General features: G+C 41.0%; 1 protein-coding gene across 4 annotated transcripts; it reads right to left on the bottom strand.

Annotated features, from left to right (window-relative positions):
• Positions 1 to 1,998: 1,998 nt before the first annotated feature.
• TMEM9B (TMEM9 domain family member B) lies at positions 1,999 to 15,454 on the bottom strand. 4 transcript variants are annotated; one of them, XM_070046148.1, is made up of 6 exons: positions 15,307 to 15,452; positions 14,596 to 14,987; positions 12,190 to 12,281; positions 8,776 to 8,884; positions 6,340 to 6,474; positions 2,263 to 2,418 (listed from the first exon to the last, which is right to left on the bottom strand). In XM_070046148.1, the coding sequence occupies exons 2-6, from the start codon at positions 14,959 to 14,961 to the stop codon at positions 2,263 to 2,265; spliced, it is 858 nt and encodes a 285-aa protein (XP_069902249.1). In that variant the 5' UTR covers positions 14,962 to 14,987; positions 15,307 to 15,452. The 4 variants fall into 4 exon arrangements, with proteins under 4 accessions (XP_060159526.1, XP_069902249.1, XP_060159527.1 ...); XM_060303544.2 differs by lacking the exon at positions 15,307 to 15,452 and adding an exon at positions 9,802 to 9,886 and having other exon boundaries at positions 14,596 to 14,736; XM_060303543.2 differs by having other exon boundaries at positions 1,999 to 2,418; positions 14,596 to 15,454.
• Positions 15,455 to 24,793: the final 9,339 nt, after the last annotated feature.

Below are 24,793 nucleotides of genomic sequence, written 5' to 3'. Positions count from 1 at the left end.
CTGAAAAAATTCATCATTTATCAACCGTGCCTAGGGATTTTCTTAAAAATCATGTTTTTATTCTCCCCCATGGGCCACTCTGGAGAAGAGTCTCTTACCTGAATTTTGTTGCCGAGAGGCTGTACTTTGGGCTGAGTCAGACTTAAACTGATTTATAGGTGATCATTTAGTAACAACATGCAAAATAGCTTACAGTTAAACAGAACTGCTCAGTCTGGTTTATCTGTTTTCTCTCCCTAATATGTAGATATGACAACATACAACAAAACTAAATAGAAAGCTTTGCTTGCAAAATTGGACTCTTGTAACAAATTCTTTTATAAAAAGAATGCCCCCCCATTTATCTGAGTTATATAATCTTATATCAAAATTATTTATGGAAAATATCTTTAAGTAATAATCTCATAATGTGCAAATATTCGCCAATATTTTTAAAACAGAGATTAAGGCCATAACCAGGAAGCTCAGTATGAACCTACATTTTATTATATATCTATTAAAATTTTTTTCCTTCTAAATAAACTATTTTTCAGAGCAATTGCAGATGCATAGCAAACTGAGCAGAAAGTACACAGTTCCCATTTACCTCCTGCTCTTACATATATGCACATTCTCCTCTACTACCAATAAGCCAGCCCCAGAATGATATATTTGCTACAAGTGATAAACCAATACTGACACATCATTATCACTCAAAGCCCATGGTTTACATTACGATTCACTCTTGGTGTTGTGCAATTTTATGGAATTTGACAAATGTATAATGACATATTATATACTGATTTTTTTTTTTAGTCCATAGTTTTGCCTTTTTCAGGATGTCATATAGTTGGAATCGTATAGTAAATAGCCTTTTCAGATTGGCTTCTTTCACTTAGTAATATTTATTTAAGGTTCCTCCACATATTTTTGTGGCTTGATAGCTCATTTCTTTTTAGCACTGAATAATATTCCATTGTCTGAATACCATATGATATCACTTACATGTGGAATCTAAAATATGACACAAAGGAACTTATCTATGAAACAAACAGACACACAGACATAGAGAACAAATTTGTTGTTGCCAAGGGGGAGGGGAGTGAGGGAGGGATGGATTGGGAGTTTGGGATTAGCAGATGCAAACTATTATAATATAGAATGGATAAACAACAAAGTCCTACTGTATAGCACAAGGGACTATATTCAATATCCTGTGATAAACCATAATAGAAAAGAATATAAAAAAAGTTTTTCAAAAATTATTTTTATTGTTACATTTCAAAGAGGACATAGGAAGAAAAAAGCCAGTTATCCAATAACTGCTATACCTTTCAGAGGGAGGCAACTGGAACTCCAGTGCTAGTTCAAAGCTGCACACACTACAGCTCAAACAGCTGCCTCTCAACCTGACTGGAGATGCTGACAAATATGTGTACGTCATCAATCCAGGGAGGCTTGGGTTTAAAAGAAAATTTCTTTATTGCAAGTGTCCAAGTCCTTAGGATTCATCCTTAAAGATACTAGAAGAAGATGAGAAAGACCACACACCAAGACTATGTTTATTCATTAGAGTAAACTAGTGAATGGCCACTTTGTTCTAGGATGCATTGCATCAGACATCACAGTACATGAAGAAAATCTGCATCTTATGAAGAGCCACCAGGCATTTCAGATCCAATTTACCATGAAGTGCAGCCACAGGTCAACCAGATGTCCAGATAATATAGTCAGTGCAAAATTCAAATAGGTAAGTCAGGGCTTTGATGAGGCTGGCAGACTTCAAAATATAAATGAAACTTGAAAATAAAAGGCAAAGTCTATTTACAACGATTGTTTAGTAAAGTGACTTGAGAAAAGTTATGTTAAGCACTTCCCACGTATCCCTCCCCTACTCTGCCAAAAACAAAAACAAAAAACACCACACAAAAACCACCCCTGAAAATTATCTTGAAAACCAAATTAAAACTGTGTGGTAAAATAGAGAGTGCTTTTTCCAGGTAAAGAACTTCAAGATAATTTACAGGCAGACATATTTTTATTAGTAAAAGTCACAAATAGGAAAAGGCTAACGTTGTCTGAGGCGTGTGCTTTAAAAAATGCCTCCATTAATACATTAACAAGAAAAGAAAATACCAAGCATGTTTTTGTTTCCAGTTTCGAATTTTCCAGCAAGAGTTAGTGAAATCAACAGGGCATTAAAACAAAACCCAGGAAAACTCAGTCAATTTTTTCCCATTGTCTGCCTTATTTCTTTCTAGTCACCTTGAATTCGATTCCCAATTAGCTGAGGACAACATGACGGTCAAAGACGGATTTTCGCTGCTCTTGAACTTGAAGCTTCCAACGCTGCTGGGCATACTCTACTTTATTCAGCACATTGGCTCGACTGCGGGAGCGGGCCAGCACATCGTGGGCATTTGCAAAAGGCTGGTGATCCTGAAAGTCCAGGAATGGAGAACATCAGACAGTATGGTCTGTGTAAAACACACACACACAGTTATCCAGCCACAGAGATAGGAGCAGCTGGCCTTTTCAAACAGACCATCTAATTTGGCCAAGCACTCTTAGGCACTCAACTACCAGAAGCAGGATGAACTCAACTACAGAAATAGTTGGTTCAAGTAAAATAAGCGATGAGGAGGTATTTGTGCAAAGTTCCCATGAGTCACCATTTCCAAAGACATTCCCTTAAGAAGTTGGGATCAAGACAAAGACAGTGGTCATTTACGTTAAAGAGAAGCCCGTCTTGATGAGTGGTGGAAAGAAAATCTATTTTGCATGTTAATATCTATATGTTACAGATACAGAAAGTGGGGCTTTTCCTTGTTTTATTCAATACTATATAGCTAATCTGTGGCTGAGGAAACTCCTATCTTTTAATTTCCTGACTCCCATTATATTAGAATTTTTACTTGCCAGCTTGGGGCCACATTCATCCTGGGAGATGAGTTGACTGGATCCTATCTTGGTTGGTTTCCATCTCTTCTTATGCCCTCAACACCTACATTTCCCCCCTTCCCCAATCTGTAATGAACAGAGACATAGCTCAAGTGCTACAATTACCCTCTAGTGCTAAGGACAGTAAGGAATTATTACTTCAGCATTTCTATTTGGTAAAGACTTGAATCTTTCATTGCTAAGCACACAGTAGCTTCCATGTTAGCTGCCGCATTAGGAAAGAGGCCATTGAAGGGTCACCCAGGTATCTGTAGAAAACGAACCTATCCTGGTCAAAGTAAACCAACGCCACTGATGTCTGTAGTCATTACACAGGAAACCACCATGCTAACCTATCTATGAATGAGATATAAACACAGCTGCCTAAATGACAAAAGGCATTCAGTACTAATTTATTGCTTTTGTTTGCCTTTTCCTTGATCTCTTTTTCCTGAACCTGGGTTAGCAAAGCTCCTAAATGTTCCAACATAGGATAAAAGTCACAAGTTAGACCTCTTAAACTTTGCCTCTCAGAAAGAAACAATATTGTTTTGCATGTTTGCAAAAGCTCTATTATATACCCAGGGCAGGAGTCAGCGTGCCTATGGAAAGCTATACATAACCGCATGACTATATATATAAAACTATAACTAAACAGTGTTTTAACACCTGGTCTTCTTTTTAGAGCAAGATATTTATATAATGTCGACATTTCAAAGACATCAAAGAGTTTTCTGTAAAGAATCTATCCCTGCCTTCTTTACCGAAATTGCTTCAACTTTTCACTTAATTTAGGTAATATCTTGTGCAAACCCCATTCTTTTTTTAACCTTACAAATGAAAATAATAAAAACAATTCCACAAAGTTCAAATGTTTCAAAGATGTAAGAAAGAACATTAGGAAAGAGGAAGGCAGCTAATGTTGTTGGATTACTTTATTTCCCATGAGGAAATAAACCGATCCAAGGTCATCTAACAAATGAGCACAAGCACAAGTCTTAGCTTCCCTAAACGTGACTTGGTGTCATATCTTAACACACTGATTTTGTTCAGGTAGATTAAAATGACACTATCCGAATATGGTGCTTCAGTGAACTTGTATATAAAACATTATTACCATTGGTTTGTTTTGACATAAACAAGACTGGGAAGAAGGATGTACTTTACCAGCAGAGTGCTTCTCAATTTCATAGTCCTGTTATCTACTCTTCAAGGTAGGGAGAGAAACATCTTCTTAAGGAACAAATTTAAAGGACTAAACACACAGTTAATCCTTCTGGCCTATTCTCCATCCATCAGAACAAGACTGAACTAGCTGCTCATAGTCATGGATGCCAGGAGAATGCAAATAGAGATTTACTCTTTATATATGTTTGCACTTTTTATACCTGATAAAATTACAATAAGTACAAAACATGTTTTAATGTAATGCTTTGATAATAGCAATGATGTGTCGTGGATATATAACACAGTAACTATTGTGACTACTTGCAGTGAGCTTCTTAACTATTTGTGCTAACTTTCACTTGATTCAAAGTACTCTACACCCAACAAAAATGGAAAAAATTAAAACAGAATTTAACTGAGAATTTAACAAAAGCACGTATAAAGGCACATAAAGAGTGAAGAACTATCATCTTGGATTAGCAACAACTGTAGGAATTTAAATTGAACTTCTTTTTGAACGAAGTTGTTACCATAAATTCATACCTGTGTTTAGAAAACCTCTCTCTGCCCAGAATCAATTTAACTGATATGCAAAAGTCAGCCAGGCCTCTCAAGACAATGTTCTCACATGATCGACATGCTCACAGAATCAATCTCTGGTGAACAAAATGGTTACTAAGCACATGGTCCCATCAAATGCCTTTCCTACATGTTTTTATCTATACATTTGTACATCCATTTCTTTTATGCTCTGTGTATTACATTAATATTGTCTATCCCTAAAATCAGGAACCAGATATTTAATGCTATAAGGGATGTAGTTTAAGTCACAGTTTCTGTCTCTGCCTATAATGAAACGGTTTAGGTGGCCTTTGATACATAACGTCTTCATATGTTAGTAGTTCTCAGCTGGGGGTGATTTTGACCCCCAGGAACATTTGGCAATGTCTGTGGACATTTTTGATTGTCATGATTGGGATGAGGCTTCTAGTGGGCAGAGGTCAGGGATGCTATTAGATATCATGCAGTGAACAGGACAGCTCCCTACAACAAACAATCATCTGACCCAAAATATCAATGGGAAATGTTGTATGTGAATGAAAATTAACATGGGAACAGTATTTGAGACTCTAATTCTTCCTGATATGGAAAAGTTACTTGTTATGTGTTGGTTGAATTACTAAAGGAAGCAAAGGGAAAAGAGGCAAAGAGAGGTATTTCTATGAAAGTTCTTCACAAAACAAAAATGAAATCTTGCTCAAATTAAGTTGAGTATTCAATATCGATATTCATGAGACAAGCAGGCTCTGTAATTATAACTTAAGCCATTCATTCAGGATCCCCTTTCTCATCTTTTACCAATGGGTCCACAAGCCATTCCAGAGTAAAAGGACTTTTGACTGTGATTGGCAAGGCTTTATCCTGGCTTTGGCTTTTGGAATTGATTCTTGACACTCTACTAAATTTTATTCACTTTAAGAAACATAGTTCAATAAAGTAATCCAAAATAAAAAGTAATTTCTAAAGAATATTATATATGTAATAATGAAATAGTGGAAAATTTGGAAACAAACCCAAACAGGATAATGACAAAACAAACAATATAATTCTCTAAGCCATATTGAATAACAAATTTGCGGACTATGTCAATTTCTCAAAGGTTTTGAGTGAAGTAATATTATTATATATACAAATATGAATGTGTTTTAAAGATAGGAAGAGAATCAGGAGTGATGGTTTTATTTTTCTCTAGAGTTAAAGATCACAGATTTTTTTAAAGAAGGAGGAAAATAGGAAATATAAAACATCAGCAGGTTATCAAGCTGTACTTCATTAAGTAAAGAACATTATGGTTTTCATGCTTCCCTTCACTAAAGCCTCTTTGCCTTTTAAAATATTTGGTGATGTTGACAGGAAAGGTGTTCAGGCAGGAGCCTAGGAAGAAGACTATCTCCGATGCTTTTCTCAATGTAAACAGGAAAAGGCAATGAAAATTGTGCCCTTGGTAGTGAAAGGCAAAGCCTTGTACAGCACACTCACCAAGGATCATCGGTCTAACCACCACATTTATGGCTTTACAGAGCAATTTCCTCATAAAGAGACATACACTAATATTAGAATTGTCTTTAGGTTCTCTGGTGCAGGATCTGCTCCAGATAGGGACATCTATTATGTAACTACTCTTTACATGCACTTTATATCAGATGATGACAGAGACTGGCCTTGAACACCTAGGGCATGCTAAGAACTTACCCCAACATCATCATCGCTCTGTATCAATTGTGAATGTCCAAATAGGCGTCTCTTCAGTATGGGCTCAACCAGAGTAAGATATACCATGTACAGAAGCAGAAGGCCCAAAATGGAGAGATAAATTATAATGGTAACCTAAAGGAAATTGAAAATAAGTTGTACCTCTGTTCAAGCCAAGAAATCTGAATTTTGTATAATAATGCTGAAGCCATAGTGAAGACTGATCTGTTAAGCATATAGGATTTCTATACAAACCAGATTCCAACATAAGAAATAAATTCAACTCTTCACCAAAGTATTATTTATAGAAAAAAAGGAAAGAAAGCATTTTGCCTTTGGGATCTTTTCACGAGTCTTCAAATTCCATCTTCACCTACTGCTAATCATTTGCACCACTGCTAGCACGGCAGTTCTCTTTTTTCACCTGAATACAGTGTCCTAGATTCAACAGCACTGCAGTCAAGACCACTTTCTGTTAGGATCCCTAACAGAAAATGTAATTCAGATGAATTTCAACAGCATACTGCTTTAGATCAATTTAGATATACAAAAATACATTTTAGGCACATGACTTTCTTGAGATCTTAATTCGTGCGGTGTCAAGCAGTACAGTGTGATACCTCCCACTAGAATGGCTACAGTTAAAGACAGTCAATACCAAATGTTAGCGAGGATGTACAGAAACTTAACCCTCATATGTTACTGGTGAGAAGGTAAAATGGTACAACTACTTTAGAATACAACCTGGCAGTCTCTTAAAAAATTAAATATAGGGCTTCCCTGGTGGCGCAGTGGTTGAGAGTCCACCTGCCGATTCAGGGGACACGGGTTCGTGCCCCGGTCCGGGAAGATCCTACATGCCGCGGAGCGGCTGGGCCCATGAGCCACGGCCACTGAGCCTGCACGTCCGGAGCCTGTGCTCCGCAACGGGAGAGGCCACAACAGTGAGAGGCCCGCGTTCCGCAAAAAAAAAAAAAAAATTAAATATAAACTTACCTCTCTTAGGAATCTACCAGAGAGAAAGGAAAACATACATCCACACAAAGACATGTATGCAGATATTGATGACAGCATTATTCATAAGAGTAAAAATCTGGAAATAAATGTCCATCAACTGATGAATGGATAAACAAAATGTGGTATGTTCATGTAATAGAATGCTATTCAGTAATAAGAAGGAATTAAGTACTGATACATGCTACAACATGAAGAGACATGTTTTTGAGGTCTGTGTGAAAGAAACCAGTCACAGAAGACCACATATTTTATGATTCCATTTATATGAAATGTCCAGATCTGTAGACACACAAAGCAGAATAGTGATTGTCTAGGGCTGGGGGTAGGAATGGGATTAACTATAAATGGTTATGAGGGATCTTTTTGGGGTGATGGGAATGTTCCAAGACTGGATTTTATTTTTATAATTTTTTTTTAGAAAGTTATCAGGGCCAATACCCAAAGTATTTATTTATTTTTATTTTTTGGCTGCGGGGCATGTGGGATCTTAGTTCCCCAACCAGGGATTGAACCTGTGCCCCCTGCATTGGAAGTGCAGAGTCTTAACCACTGGACCACAAGGGAAGTCCCTAAAACTGGATTTTAAAAATTGGTTTTAAATTTGCTAAAATTTATAAAATTGTACACTTATAATGAGTGACATTTGGGGTATGGAAATTATACATAAAAATTTTGTTTAAAAATAGAAAAGTACAATGATGGTTTCTCTATGGGACAGTACCCTGCTGGAGCAGGAGCTCTCCACAGGGTCAATCACAACAGGAGTCTTTGTAACTGGCATAGCTGAGCACCCCAGATTCCCCTGAGGTTTTTTTTTTTTCAACAGGAATGGGGACCTCCATATAAAAAAATTGGGGAGAAGAACTATTAGCCACCATAATAAAGTAACTGAACTCATTAGAGGTCCAAATTGTGATGAGTGATCTACATTCCATTTCCTATAAAAGATAAAGAAAGGAAATCTTAAAATCCAGAAGTGATGTTTTCTAGGATAGAGCAGTCACTCTATATATAACTTTTTCTAAGGGTTGAGAGGGCAGGAAGAAGAAGGTCTAATCATCCTGCTTTCTCACTAATCTTTGGCGTACATGGCCCGCAGAGAAGCTGGAATGTCTTTCTGGGAAATGCTAATTATACTTAGGGTTTTTTTTGTGCCATTTCATATATCACATCTATCTAAGGTATCTTAATTAATGCACAAGGCATCTCAACGAGGCAGGCGGAGAGCAGGCCCATTGCTCCTTTTAGGGTGCGGGCTGGGGATGAGAAAGGAGGGGGTAAGAGGGTGCTGGGGAACAGGATGGAAGAGCAATAGTTTAGGTAACTAAATAGATTTCAAATGTCCAAAATTTTCTTTCTTGTCTAGATACCAACAAAAACTGTTCCAGAAGCAGAAAAGATGGATTATTGTTTTTTTACCTTGATCGTAACAGAACTTCTCTCCTCATATTTGCATTCACAGCGTAGACAGTATGCTTCTACATCAGGCCCCCGCACAGGCATGGGGTCCACAACATGAAGGCAATCGCTGGAAAAACAAAGATAAAATACTGCCTAAACCTAGCTGAATTTTCTACTTGCACTGATCAAACCTTTCCTGAAATCCGGAATAATCACTGAACTTTCCCAATGAAAGAATGAATATAAGGAACGAATTATCAGTAGGGGAAGGGAAATCATTTCCTCTCTAAACATTAGCAATTTGGTAAGCTTTAACAGTCTAAGAAACCATAAAGACACATATGTAGCAGCTATTTTCAAAAGTGCTATTTATAGTTAAAAATGGGAAAAATCCCAAATGGGACTGAAAACTACTTAGCAGATCAAGTCATATTTAGACTTGTTCATTTAGCAAGTAAAACTGCCTTAAATGATTTAAAGTGACCTGAAGCATTATTCAAATATGAGATTACCTCTTTTATGAATTAACTAATATCATCTAAACTGCCACAGTGTGGTATATGAATGGCTAATCACACATAACAGTTGGTAAATTATGAAACTCTAAAAGCTGAACACCAGAGTAAGAAACAATTACTTTTCTTAATGAGCAAAAGTCTATTTAAAAAGCATGGAGAAGTAGGATTAGGACAACAAAAATATTTTAAAATGAAAACACTACCTGGCAACAGTACCTAAAAATAATAACAGGCTGAATGTTTTTGTGGTTGGACGTTTATCTTCTCCCCATTTTCCAGGTCACTTATTTACAGCTTATGATAAGCAACCCTAACCAAAAAATCTTTTTCCCAGAAATCTGTCAATTCTAGGAAATAATTAAATTCTTACTCTCCCCAGCTATTAAGAGCCCTTAATCACCTTCAGCAAAGGCAGGCAAAGCTTTGCAGGCTGCTGGGCAGTTTCCCTCCCTCTTGTGCTCTCTCCCTTAGGCATGTCTGGCTGCCTCAAGAACTCTACCACAGCATCCTGTCTCACTCCACCCACCTTCTTGAGGGCATCCAATGCTCCAGGCTGATTCTTTCCCTTTGCCCTATCAGAACGTACTTTTTTGTGTTCTGTTCCCTCTGAGCTGTGGCGTAAGAAAGAAAACCCAAAATGGCATAAATGATAAAAGTTCAGTCAGTTTTCCTTAACAGGTAATTTAATTTTAACAAAGGTAGTAATGAAAAAATAAGTCTCAACTGGCAGACTTTCAAATAAGAGTAAGGTCCCACAATTCACACCATACAAGTGTGTGATATTTGTTCCAAATGTACAGAAGACCAGGAACGTATCCAGCTGGATGCAGGCATAAAATAGGCAGAGGAAGCTAAATCCCACTGCAGGGGTATCTAGCTCAGAATCATAGAAGTCATCCAGCCCAGCACTCTCGGAGAGGTCACCTGTACAGGTCAGAGTAAAGTAATAGGTAAAAGGACCAGAATCCAGGGCTCCTGCCTCCTAGGACAGCCCCCCTGTATCTCTCTGAACCTCAGGAAAATGAGACTTATCTCCTACTTAGTTTTCTATTTCAGCTTCAGAAGCCTTAGTAACAATACTTAAGAATTACTTGGGGAATTTAAGTGTTGAGTATTTCTTTGGAAGTACAAATACAGTTTAATAACAAGGAGATTTTGAGTGCTGTGCAGGATGGGAGAGGAAGCAGGAAGGTTGGTTCTGGCTGGCCACTCATTGTAAACACAGAACCCAGATACAGAACACAACCACTTCAGGAACTAGGCGACACCTCCCCCTAGTGCCAAAAGGAGGACATTATCAGCTTCAAATCACGCCTCAAACACAAACCAGAGAACTCAAAATTTTTCTTAAGTTAGACAGTATAGGTCAATGAAGAATTAAAGCTAACAACTGGACAAAATGGAGAGGCCAGGAGGTAAAAATATATATAGGGCCAGATAAGATATTGGAAGCCTCGCAAAGCCATAACATCTTGATTAGTCATAACTTGCCTATCCTTCTAAAGCCAGTTAAAAAACTTTCAGTGACATCTGTGAACCTATCCCTAGTAAAAGGCTAAGCTGCAGGAAGGAAGCAAGGGAGAGAGGGAAGAAAAATTCCAAAGCAAGCCTAGTTTTCAACTGTTTATTTTCAAAGCTCCCTATTTTCACCAATAAACAGGGATAAATGATATACGGTTCTCTGTGAACCTGGAAAAACAAAAAGTCAGTGAAAAGATTAGTGCTAAACACTTGAATAGTGAGTTCATTTGCCACTCAAGTAACAGGCATCATATTCTATTACTGATAATAAAATAAACTGATTGTAAGTGCTCAATATATTTGGAAAATTTATAGGAATAACTTATTTGAGTTTTCTTTTCATATAAAGTAACTTGCTGATATAAAACCTAGAAGAATAGCTAAATCACTTTGTAGTATGAGACAATTTAAAGTAGAACACAAAAGCTCACAAGAAGTTCTCAAGAATATACTCACCAAATGTCGGATTGAACCTAAATGCACATCATGGGAAGAACAGACAATGACATCAGAAAAGCTAAACATGCTCAAAGGCTGCCTTTTTTTGTTCAAAGTCAGCCTGGAATATTGTAACAGAATGAATTTAATTCTGCTTTCAAACTTTCGGGGCTATTTAGCTGTGAAATCGGGCACATGTGAAAGTACAGAACATTTGGAGCTATTTTTCTTCTAGGCCTATCCTGGCAACCTTCCATTACAAACCATAAAACGTCCCAGTCCAGAGTAAGGAGCCCACCTATCCTGCTACAAAATAACTGCTTCCCAATCATTTTACGGCACATGTAGAAAAAGCTATTATTTGTAAGGTCCACTGGGATAAACAGGGAAGGCTGCTGGTGGTTAGCTAGTCAGGATCCCAGTCATCACAGGCCTACTTGATTATATGCCAAGGGCTGAAGGGATCAATGACTTGGCACACCTATAACCTATTAATAGCACACCAATTGGTAAACTCTGATATTCATGGCTCATTCCCATTCCTTCCTGAGCCTGTTGACACTTTTAAACATAGTCTCCTACATCTGACAAGATATCATCAAAACCTACAAATTGTAAAAGCTCTGACCCAGATAAATGAGGCTTGCTTACCTTCCACTGAGAAGCAAGAGGGAGGACCAAAATTTAAGGGGACACAGAAGGGTAGCTATGGGTAGTTTGGGTGCCACAAACTCAGCCCCATCCCAATGTAAAAGCCTCCCTGCCTGGGGATTTTGGCTACATTCTTTTAGGCCTACATCATGCACTCAGGGCCTTACTCTCACTTTTTCAAATAGAAATGGAATTCAACACTTTTGCTTAAAGAGAAAACAATACATTGGATGAATATCCAGGGCTAACAGTGGCAACCAAAGAAAGAAATTTGACAGGTAATTCAGTAATCCAGAATACTTACCAGTCTTTTTGGGATATGTTCTTATTATAAATACGCCCAGAATTATCTTTATAGGGAGGACAGATACATTTACATCGGACATCCTCAGAATTCTATAACCAAAATAGAAACTTGTTGACAGTTTATCATCAATATTTTTAAAAACTGCAACTTACACATTGTGCTAAGCATCCCCGCCAAGTATTCTAAAACCATTCATTTAAAATTTTAAATAACTGTGAGATATACAAGTTTTTAAAAGCCATTGGTAATGCTAATGAATGACTATATACTACATAAAATTATTTTGAAATAACATCTAGTATCTGTGACTTGTTAATCACATTTTTGTGTCACATGACAATCAAATTGTGCTAATGTTATCACCATCTACCTGCTAGTAGAAAGACGAGGTAGACAGACAGCTGCGCCTGCAGATAAGAATGCTGATTACAGAAGGATGGGGAAATATCAAACTAAAAATTACTCACAAAACAAATCACAATTCTTCTACTCACCATCCTTTCACCCTTTGGTAGAAAGGTATTGCTATGGATAAAATGGGTTGGGCCAGAGTCCTATAGAAGGGATGAAGTTTTGGAGGCACTCAGCTATAATTAGAAAGGAAGTACTGGGTTGGCCAAAAAGTTCGTTCGGTTTAAAGTAAAAATAAAACACACCTTCTTCATTTTCACAGAGAACTTTATTGAACGTGTCCACTAACCGAACGAACTTTTTGGCCAACCCAATACATAAGGGAAGTAGTGTGAGTGTAGCTGAGATCAGTTTGGTCTACCCTTCCCAGGAAACTTTGCTTCTAATCCCTGGGAGACAGAGAGGACAACTACTGATAAAGCAAGTTTCAAGAAGTGGAGGAAGGGGTGACTAAATTTATGAATAGAGGGAGTAGGAGATGCTTCCCCAACAAAGGGGAATCTAATCTGAGAAGGCAGCAGCTCATTAGTCTCCAGAGGACCAGGTCCAAAACTCCTATATATGGTGGTATATCTGGCAGAGTTGCTAATTCATTTACTCATTGAGCAACTACTCAGTGAGCATCTGTCCTGTGCCAGATCTTGTGTACAATGAGGTGGATTCAGATAAGTGTGAGACATGGTTCCTGCCCAGAATTACGACATGCCCAAGTAAAAGAGACTGACAAGTACATGGTTACAATATACCACTTAGAGTGATGACAGAAGATATGCAGAGGGTGCCAGCAGTGTTTTGAAAGTCAGGAGACTTGCCGCTGCCCCTGTTTCTGGAGGGACATAGGGAAGATTTCAAAAAGAACCCTTGACCTAAACAAGGATCTACTGTATAGCACAGGGAACTAAACTCAATATCTTGTAATAACCTATAATGGAAAAGAATCTGAATTACTTTGCTGTACACTTGAAACTAACATAGCACTGTAAATTAACTACATACTTCAATAAAAAAAGAACCCCTGACCAAAACCCCCCTGATCTGTATACTTGTCACCCATCTTTCCCAGCCCCTATATTTAAAGGTATTATAGAGTAAAGCTCCAATTTAAAAAAGAAAAATGTCATTCTGTTTTCCCATCACATTAATGTGCAGGCCATCTGTTTTCCCTAGTAATGAGCTAGCTCATCAAGGACAGGTCTGGAGGGTATGGGCACGAAGGGGACTAGATAGCAGCATGAGGGGGACCAGAAGGGCCAAGAAATGGAGCAGGGGAGAAGGCCACAACCTCACCTCACCTGTAGTTTGGATCCTCCCTTACCCTCTAAATTATCAAGAAGAGAGAAGGCAAGAAAGGGGCCAGGAGGTCCTGGAGGGAGTCAGGTGAGGATATGAGGCCAGTGAGAGAGACTCCTGTAGGTCGTATTGAGAAGGAAGGCTGCCAGGAGAAGTAAGTTCCCACAGTGGGAAGGGATGAGTTCAGGGGTGAGTTGAGCGGAGTTAGTTCCTAAGAGGGAAGACAGCTGTGAGATGCGGACTTCCTATCATTTTGGCCTGGGGAATTGGGGCAGTGGTCTGTGAAGCCGGTGGAGGGCGGCGGTGGACTGTCAGAGCTCAAGTGTATTAAGTTAAAGGCTCTTAGAGTTGGAAAGGCTGTCAAGTTTGCGGGAGCGGGGGTGCTGTCGGGGCTGGGAAGGGAAATTCAAGGAGGCGGAGATGCTGTCCCGACTCTGGGCGCCGTCAGGGCCGGGTGGGGCTGGGGCGGGGTGTCAGCTCCGCGGGTGGGAGGGGTGCGGGCGGGGACCGTCAGACAGCTGGAGCAGGGAAGGCTGGACTGCTCCCCGGCCGTCGGGAGGGTTCCGGGTGGTAGTCAGTCAGGGCTGTGAAGCTAGGGGTCGGGCTGTCAGGGATGGGAGAGGACTTGGGTGGGACGCAGGTGGACAAGGCCGGAGGCAGGGGAGGAGCTCCGGTCTGGGGCGAGCGCGGGGCGGGACTCACCTTGGCGGCGTCCGACAGCTGCACTAGCAGCAGCACCGAGAGCGCCAGGCAGGACAGGCTGAGCATGGAGCCGAGACGAAGGAGGCCGGCCCACAGGGTCGCCATCGCTGCCAGCCCCAGCAGTCCCCACAGCCGGAGCCCCCGAGACCTGCTCTCGGTCGGGCTCCGGCTCGGGCTCCGGCTCTTCCGCCCGCACTTCCGTCTGGGCCCTCGCGTCACGGGCCGCGCCGGGTTAGCTACGAAAAGCATTCGCCCCGGAAACGGTTCCCGGTGCGAAGGCCGAGAGGCTGCGCGGTGCCCCAGAAGCAAAGGCGGCCTCTCGGGGGCGCAGCGTGGGTCCGGCGGAGCTTTGAGGTGATAGGCCATCTTTCCCCGGCACCGAGCCTGCGGGGCTGTGGGCCGCCAGTGCACTAGCAGGTCCTCCAGCCCAGGGAGACCCCCACCCCACCCCCCAGCAAGCCCGGGCTGTCAGCGGGGGGACGGGGGGCGGGGCCAGAGCGACCCCTGCGAGGCCGGAGCAGTTCGTTGCCGGACCCAGAGTGAGCCTAATAAGCCCCAGGAATTGCTGAGAGGCGGCCCGTCCCGGCCGGCGCCGGCGGGGCGGGTGTGAGGCGTGGGGACAGGTATGGGACTGGCCGAGCCATCGCTTCCCGGGATGCCCACCCCCAGTCAGAGGGTCGAGAGGTCCTCTCTGGCACTTTGGGTACTGACCTGCGGCCCACTCGCATCCCGGACCCCACTCCCCGCGAAGTTGCTAACAGTCTGTGAGCTGCCTTCTTGGGTGTGGCCTCCGTTTGGGGCTCCCCGCTTGCCTCCCACTGGGGGTCTGACCGCCTAAGCACAGCCTGCCGCCAGGAACTGGGAAACAGCGGAGGGGCTGGGCTGGGCCAGGCCTGCCTCCGGAAGGTGTGGAGTTGGCGAGAGAACCGCCCCAGTAGCCTCCTCCGTCCACGATTCCAGAAGGTGGGGGATCGCGGCGCTACAATCCTATTCAAGGTGGCTGGTCCCCTAAGTCAGAAGACGGGGAGCACTGACACATCCTTCCCAGAGCGGGTCATCCTGAAGGGTAATTTAGGATAACCTTGGAGATGGCATAGTGTCTCCAATTAAAATATTTTTCAGTTAGTAGAGACAGTGGGGTTGTAGTGGAAAGGATGCAGGGGCTCATCATAACTTCTACGGATTTTTTGAATGACCTTGGTCCAAACACTTCCCTTTTCTGGTCTCAGTATGAGGTGACTGAACACTTACCTATGGATTTCAAATTCTGTTTTCATGGAATACCCCGTGTTTCCTTTCTCTAAGCAAAACTTAAAAGGTGGTCTTTTCCTAGTTTGTGGAAATGTTTAATTAACGGATAGAATTTTCTCAATATTTTTCTCCCATGTGATTCTTGTTGATGCTAGACTCTAACACAAGGTGTCTGATGCTACGCCAAATATTTTTAGCCCCTTTCAGTCCCACATGGCAAGTGGTTCCCGGTCCCAACCAGAACCAGAATGGCAGGACTAGATGACTTTTCACCAAGGCCCCTCCAGGCTGCCTTCTGAAGATGCTGTTACGTTAGTTAATTATCAGGTTTTCTTAGCGGGTGTCCTGCTCGCCAGAGGACAATCTGGAGACACCAGGGGTCAAATGTGTCTGACTGTGATGCACTTGTGGATTTGTGATTGCTAAAAGCTGTCTTATCAGCAAGTTTGAGATCAGTTTTGGGTTAGTTGTCTAGGTCTAGCATCTGAAGGGAGTGATTACTCTTTGGCTGAAACCTCACAGGCCTTCCCGTTCTTCAAAATTGTTCTCAGGGCTTTGACTCGGGGTACAGAGACCTAGAGGAAATATATAATAGTGCCTCACCAAGTACACTCAGTCTGGGCAGAATTTTAGAGTTACACTGTCAGATATTGTAGTCACTAACCACATGTGGCAATTGAGCACTTGAAGTGTGACTGAATTGAGATATGCTGTAAGTGTAAAATATACTGAATCTTGGGCTTCCCTGCTGGCGCAGTGGTTAAGAATCTGCCTGCCAATGCAGGGGACACGGGTTCGAGCCCTGGTCTGGGAGGATCCCACATGCACGGAGCAACTAAGCCCGTGTGCCACAACTACTGAGCCTGCGCTCTAGAGCCCGCGAGCCACAACTACTGAGCCCGTGTGCTACAACTACTGAAGCCCACGCGCCTAGAGCCCATGCTCTGCAACAAGAGAAGCTACCGTGATGAGAAGCCCGCGCACCGAAGAGTAGCCCGCTACAGCTAGAGAAAAGCCTACGCACAGCAACGAAGACCCAGTGCAACCAAAAAAAAAAAAAATATATATATATATATATACTGAATTTCAAAGACAATATGAAAAACAAAATATCTCAATAATTTTTTATATTAAGGTTGAAATATTTTGGATGTATTAGGTTAAATAAAATATGTTATTAAAATAATTTCACTTGTTTCTTTTTACTTCTTAAATGTAGCTACTAGAAAATTTAATATTTATATTAGATATAGCTGTTCTAGAATATAGGCTGTTGCTGCCTTGAGTAGAGTGACTGTAATAAGATGGTTAGTTGCCTGGCTAGAGTCTGAATGAAGACTCAGGCCTGGGTAAGGAGATGGGTGACAGAGTTGAACTGGCACAGCTAGAGCCAAAGGTTTGAGGTTGGGGGGGTATATGTCACTAAACAAGCAATGTAATTCCAGGTGACACAGTGGAAGTGGAGGAGTCAGTTCTTGTTCTGCCCTGCTCATGCCTAGATAACTCTTACTTTCCCCTTAGGTCAAGAGTCTCTTCAACTAGAAAGCCTTCCCTGACTTAGGTGCACTTCCATCTGTATTTGTGCAGATCTGTTTCCAAACTTAACCCATTAGGATAAAATTATGTTTTCATATCTGCCTCTACACTCCCAACCTCCATCAAAATTTTGCAAACTCTTTGAGGGCAGTGGCCTTGTTCATTATCTTTGTACCTGGAGACTGGGACAGAGTAAAAACCAATAAATGTTTGTGGGGACCTGGAAAAGGGAAAAGGAATGGGAGAGGCTCCTCTGGTCAGTCTCCAAGAATCAGGTACCTACTTGAATCCCTACTTTATTCCTTTATTATCATGAGAGGGCAATGCTGAGATGCCCAAAGAAGTGCAGATGGGATCTGGGCACCACAGTAGGCAGGAGAGGGGAGATTTTCTGTCCTAGGGTCTTCCTAGACCTTCAGGTCACATCAGAGTTGTTCTGTTTACAGACAAGACTCGCCTTAGTGAGTACCCACTCTTTTCCCTGCTTCCCTGTGACTACGTTTCCTTACTCTATTCCACTTAAGGAGTGATAAGTCCAGGTGCACCTTCCTACCAGGTATGCGCCCTCTCACTTCTTTGTAAGGCCTAAAAAATTCCCTGGTGGGGGATGGTCAGAAGAGTAAGAAGACTCTTCTCTAAATTTAAGTGTGGAAGTCAGAAGGTTAGGAAGCAGAAGTGACAATTTATGTATCTGGGACCGAGGTTTTGCTAGCTCTGTCTGCAGTCCCCTCACCCCTTTTCCCTCCAGAGCTCAAATAGTTCTCTGGATGCCCCAGTCTTCTTTCTCCACCTCATCCTTTCTGATCTACTCAGCACTTTCCCAGGCCACTGCAGTCCAGGAGAACAAATGGAGTCATGCACAGCATCAATATGATGGTTTCCTTGGATCATGTCTCCAGTGGTTACAGCAGGACACACAGAAGTTCTTCTGAGCATACCCTGGGAATGTCTCATGTGAGCCCTCTCCTTTACCATGTGCATTGCCAGGGTGCTCCCTCCTACTCCTACTTAAGCCCCCTTTAGTAAGATTTTCTGCCCCCTGCTACTTGTAAAGCCACATAAGTATACTTGCTGGCTCCCACCATGGTAACAACAATGTATGAGGCCAGAATTACATCTTTCTGTTCCTAGAGATGCTGGTATCAGCAATAGCTGACAAGTTACTGGAGACTGTAAAATAACAAAGCAACACAAGGTTTAGTACCAAAGCAGGGAGAATTTTTAAAGTTTCTTTCAGAAGGGTGCTAAATCAGTATTCTTGGTTTCCCAGTATCTTATATCTTACAATACCTAAGGGAAACAGTTCCTCCATTCTGACTGCTAAGATTTTCAAATAAATGAAAAACTATACTACTTGTATTCATCTTTATTTTTACCAATATAGTATTTTTTTTTTTTTTTTGGCCGCATCACACGGAACTTCCCCGACCAGGGATCAGACCTGTGCGCCCTGCAGTGGAAGCACGGAGTCTTAACCACTGAACCACCAGGGAAGTCCCCAGTATAGTGCATTTAAAGATATCAAATGGTACTTCACAGTTGACCCTACCCCAGCACTCTACATTCTGAATTTCTGCTCCCCAGAGACAACTTCTTTCTTTTAAGATAAATCTCTTCTGGGATTTTCTCCCTATTTCTTAATAGCATGCTTATACTCTAGTTCTTGATTTTTCAGTCTGGGCTATTATCTTACTTCTTGCTATAGGAAATAAGCTATGTACTTACACTCCAATGTCCTCTCATAAACACATGTATTATTTCTCCATCCTCCATCCCTCAATATATCTATATCATCTTACTTAGGTAAATCACTATTCCTTACATTATTATAACTGTGTACATATTTATTCACGGTTGAATAAATTAGCATAATATGATTTCATTTCCTTTTTTTGACCGAAGTTAGCCATTGCCTCTTTTTCCATGTTTCTTAGCATTCAAGTATCTATAATTAATTTATCCCAAACTCTCAATACTTTCAAACATATCAGGTAGCCTATCAGTTTAGTTATTTTTTTTTAAATTGAAGACAACCCTCCAGGGCTTCATCATCCTCCTTCATTCTGGACTAGTTATTCTTTAAGCCCACTACACAGGTTTTGCCCTAGAATAATTGAATAATTTTATCATTTCTTCCCCATTTCTACCTCTTTTTGTTTTTCTGAAAGGCTTCTATCTTCCAACTCTTCTTTTGAATTTTCACATTTCTGTTATCCTGTTTTAAATTTACTACTTTCTTGACTGCCCTGCCCCCTTTTAAATAGCAATCTGTTCCATCTGGGAATACAGCATCTTATTTCTCTGACAATATTTCTAATGTTATGAGTTTTTCAGTCTTTGTTCCGTGGCTGTGTTTTGGTTTTTTTTTTCTGTTAGAAGCTTTTTTTATGGCTACACCATGAAGCTTGCAGGATCTTAGTTCCCCGACCAGGGATTGAACCCAGGCCATGGCAGTGAAAACACAGAGTCCTAACCACTGGACAGTCAGGGAATTCTCAGAAGCTTTCCTTAAATGTCTGGAGATCCTTGGCTATCTAATCACATGTAAGAGTTAGGCATTAGAAAACTGACTGGAAGCTCTGTGTACATAGACAGGGCTTGTGATTAGTAGAACACACTGCGGTATTTTTCAAACTTCTGGTTGCAAACCCATTAGTGGTTTGTGAAATCAATTTAATCACTTGCTACAAACTTTTTTCCCAAAAGACAGAATAGAAAATACTATGTCAGAATATATCACACATAAAAAGGAAATTGTTTTGTGAAACTTTGGTTTCACATACACACACATACACACATATACATTATATGTACATATTATGTACTGGGTCAAGTCCATAAAATGGGGATTTCTTATTGTGGGTGTTTTCTCGAAGAAGTTTGAAAAAAATACCACTTAGGGCACTCAAGATCAACTGCCAAGGATGCATAGTTTCTTTCTTTTGGAAGGAGAGGTAAGTTTCTCTAGAGAAAAATTCTCTAAACTCCTACCTGCTGGTCTGGTAGCCAATGTTCAATCAAGCATTTGCTGAGCACTTACTACATGCTAAACACTCTTCTAGGTACTTGGTATACAGCAGGGTGTAAAACAGATAAAACTTTCTGCCCTCCTGAAACTAACATTCTAGTCGAGGAGACAATAAACACAGTAAGTTATACAATATTTTGGTTTTGTGCTATGGTTAACACAGTAACAAGGGAAAGCTGAATTCATGCATAGAGATGCTGGTAAGAGGTTAGATGTGGTAGGAGTGGTGAATGTTCTGATTATTTCATGAATGAAGTAGAAAGCAAGGCCATCATCTGGCAGTATTAGAAGGCAGTATTAGAGACTTGAGAAGAAAGAGAAGGTGTGAAATAACTTAGGAACACAGCCCAGCAAACTAGAGCCTGTGGCCAAATCCTGTTTTTGTACAGTCTCATAGGTAATGATAATTTTTATACTTTTAAATGGTTGGGGAAAAAAACCTAAAGATGAATACTAAATTGCGACACATAAAAATTACATAAAATTCAAATTTTATGAGTTGTATGGCAATATGTAAGGCAATGCTTATATATTGCCTTTGGCTACTTTTTTGTTACAATGGCAGAGTATAGTAATCGTGAAAGAGACTGTATGACCTGAAAAGCCTAAAATACTTACTATCCGGCCCTTTGCAGAAAAAGGTTGCAGACCCCTGATCTAGAATAAAAAGGTGAATGACTAGGGAAATATGATTGTTGGGCAGTGTTAAGGGCCTGGGAGTTATGGACATGAGTTTAAAATGAGACCAGTCAGCATGGTTGCTGCATAGGGGTAGGCAAAGAGCTGGCTCTGACTGGAATTGTGGTTTTGCAAAGTGAGTGTGACAAAAAGAGAAGGTAAACTGAGTTAAAAGTATATGCAAGTGAATCATTACATCCATTGACCCAGGGATTTAAGTTGCTTATGAAGAGAGGAGAGAAACTCAGGTTAGGGACAATGAAAGGTGATAATCAAGGGAGTGTTGCAATCAAGTTGCTAGGAGATATCTGGAAGACAGAGCTGGTGGTCAGAGAGTCAGATACATGAGCCTGAGATCATGAAACGGTTATAGGTTTTGGTAATAACAAGATCTAAGGTATGACCATTGGAGTAAATGGCAGGGAAAGGTAAAGGATAAAATCAGTGGAAGACTGTTTATTCAAGGAACCAATATGTCAGGGAGTTGAAAGGATCATCCATTTATGTAATTAAATTACGAAGAATTAAATCTGGAGTAGTGTTGTGGGGAGTGAAATGAGCCAAGAGCTAAACTTATTGAAAACTGAGGCGGAATGACCCAGGGGCTTGTAGATTTTGTAGATGATAGCAACAATGAAGGGACAGAATTGATATAATTTGATGGCATGAGGCTCAAAGCTGGGGGGTTTTAAGGGAAAGCAGAGGGAGAAATGTCTGCAAGAAGTAGTAAGAAGCAAGGAGACCATCTACCCCATCTCTAGGACCAGTAATAGAACTGTGGGAGAAAAAACCACCTTGAGAGAGCTGCAGTGAAAGCACTGTCCTAAGAGAACAGCCACATTTCAGGGTTCTGGGATCCAAGTCAGCTTAAGAGGTATCTGATGCTTCAGAATGCTGAACCTTAAGTCCCCATTTTCAGTAGGATGCCTCCTCTCAGCTGCCAGTTGTTCCTGGTGGCTCCAACTAGTTCAGTTTCTCCAGGGGATAAACAAATTAACAAATGAATGACTAAGGGGTGAGGATCTCAGGTCTAATTTACTTTGTAGTCTTTCGAGTAATCATCTTGTTTTTAGTGGCTAATGGAGTCTTTGGTGATGTGTATTTTACCACCATGAAACAGAGCAAATTAAAATTATTATGAGATGTATAAGTCAAATATGAGTTATACAGTATGGTTTGTTAATTTAGGTCTACTTCAGTATTCGTGCCCCTTATTTGATTATCAACGTAGGCTGATGCTGAGCTTCCCACCCATTTTCCCTTCCCTTTAATTGTCACTCTTTTCAAGTCCTGGCCTTCCTCCTAGCCCTTACCTGCTGATACTGAGCCTTTATATCTGAAATTCTACTCTCCATGGGGCATACCAGTTGGATTCTCCTCTCTGGCTACCCTTCCTCAGACTTTAGGACAGACCCCCTTCATACAGCCCTGTGACTGAACTGATCTTTATGAAATCTATTCACTTTAATGTACTTTCTATTCTCCAACCGGTTCCTATCTACCACAGAGAAACTGTTATGAACTCAGACACGTGGGGGATAGTTTCTGTAGAACCTTCAAAACAGAGTAGTTGACTCTTCATATGGGCAGCCCAGAAACAATGAAATTCTCATGTCCTTACCCATTTTCAAAATAAGTAAGATGAGAACCACTATAGCAGCCCCCAAGTACAAGGGCATCCGGTATATCCAAGGAGTTCAGAATTTCACAACAGAATCCCAAGATATCTCATATTAGTTTGCCAAATGATGAAAGCAAAGTTAAATTCCCGTTATCCAGGCTCACAGCACAGGAGATTAATATGTCTCCACTCCCTTTGTCCTCGAAGTCTCTCCTCTGGCAAACACAAGTATCTCTACTAGATCAGCCACACCCCATCTCCCCAGCTTATTTCTCCCGTTCAAGGGTTTGAGTACGTCAGCATTGGAGTATGTGGGTCCCCTGAAGAGTTAGGTTTTCTGTATTAGTTACACACTGGAAGGCTACTCTGCCTCCAGTAAAAACAATGCCAGGATTGAATTCCCCTCTCTGATTTTGGTGGCTGGGCTTTGCTGGTTAGGGGCATAGGTCCAGGAAAGAGTGTGATAAAGGTGCTGAAAAGAAAGAACAGGGCTTGTAGTCATCAGGCTGCTAGAACCTTGGGACAAGTCACTACCTAAAAGCAGGTAAAGACCCAGCTTTTTCTCCATTCTGGTCAGGCATCTGGCAGCCCCAGTCTTCTGAAACATACCACAACCCTTGAATAAAAAGGTCTCTGAGAAAATAGATGTCACAATGCCCACATGCTTGACACTATGTGAGAAACAGCTGCCAGTAGGTCACTGACCAGACAAGCAAGCATAAAATAAGATAGTAGCATAGCTTAGGATGCACTGATAATGGAAGGAAGAAGTAGCGGCTAACAGAGGAGTCCAAGCTATAACACACAGACTAGTACGTCTCTGCTTTCTGATTTCTTGAGAACAGTAGCCTGCAACTCTTCAAAGCTGCATAAAAAGCTCATAATTTCAGTCCAAATTAATGAGTCTATGTTTGTAGTGATGGCAATGAGTCAAAAATAAACTACATTTGATTCACAATCCCATTTAATAAATATGTCCTAGAATCAAAGAATTTTGGCATTAGAAATGACTTTGGAAGTCTCCTTATCTAACCTTCCACCCAATGCAGAAATCTCTCTCCAATACTGCTAGGAAATGATCTCCCACCTTTCACTCCCAGTGAAAGAGAATTTAGAGACAGTCCATTTAATTGTGCTAAGCAACTGTGTCTTGATACTACTCTGAGCCTTAGCTTTTCCTTCTGCAAAATTGTGAACACTACTACCTTCTTTGTATTAATTAGTATAGTCCCTGGATTAAAGTAGATGCTTCCCTCCAACGGAGTCAGGATATGCCTCTCTGCAACCTCCACCTATTGGAAATGCTTGCTTTCTGGTGCCAGAAAGAACACTTTCCACATGACAACTCTGAAGACCATAATGAGGTTACCATTGCCCTTTTCTGGATGCTCCACAGATTATATACACATCCCTGTCTTACAAATGACATCTCCTACACACAGAGTCCTTGATACTTCTACATAGAGAATGCGCAATCAACTAAACACCAATATCATCTTCACAGGAATTTCTGTTAATCCAAGTTCTCCCCCACTATGCAAGTGCAATAAATTTTTTAAAAATGGAAGTCAGAATATATTTTTTAAACACTGTTAAAACAATTTTGTTGGCTTCATTCTATTAAGGTGATTATGAATCTTGATTCTGTTGCTCATTGCTTGTTTGTTTTTGTTTTTTTTTTCTGTACGCGGGCCTCTCACCGTTGTGGCCTCTCCCGTTGCGGGGCACAGGCTCCAGACGCACAGGCTCAGCGGCCATGGCTCACGGGCCCAGCCGCTCCGCAGCATGTGGGATCTTCCCAGACTGGGGCACGAACCCGCATCCCCCGCATCCGCAGGCGGACTCTCAACCACTACGCCATCAGGGAAGCTCTGTTGCTCATTGTTTAAGAGTCAGATTGGTTAAGTCTTTTTACATTTATTATATTTAGAATAAATGGACAAAAGTAAGACAGAAAACCTTTTGAGGTGGAATGATAATATCATCTGAGTAGTGGTAGAAACATAATTCTAGATTGTGATAACCACTGTCATAGGTATAGAATGTTTCTTGTTGACTAATAACTACACTGTTTAAATACTAAA

This window comes from Globicephala melas, chromosome 8 (genome assembly GCF_963455315.2).
Source record: "Globicephala melas chromosome 8, mGloMel1.2, whole genome shotgun sequence".
In the NCBI taxonomy this organism is placed as follows: domain Eukaryota; kingdom Metazoa; phylum Chordata; class Mammalia; order Artiodactyla; family Delphinidae; genus Globicephala; species Globicephala melas.
The sequence above is the reverse complement of the archived record's forward strand: the minus strand, read 5'-3'. Positions and strand labels throughout refer to the sequence as shown.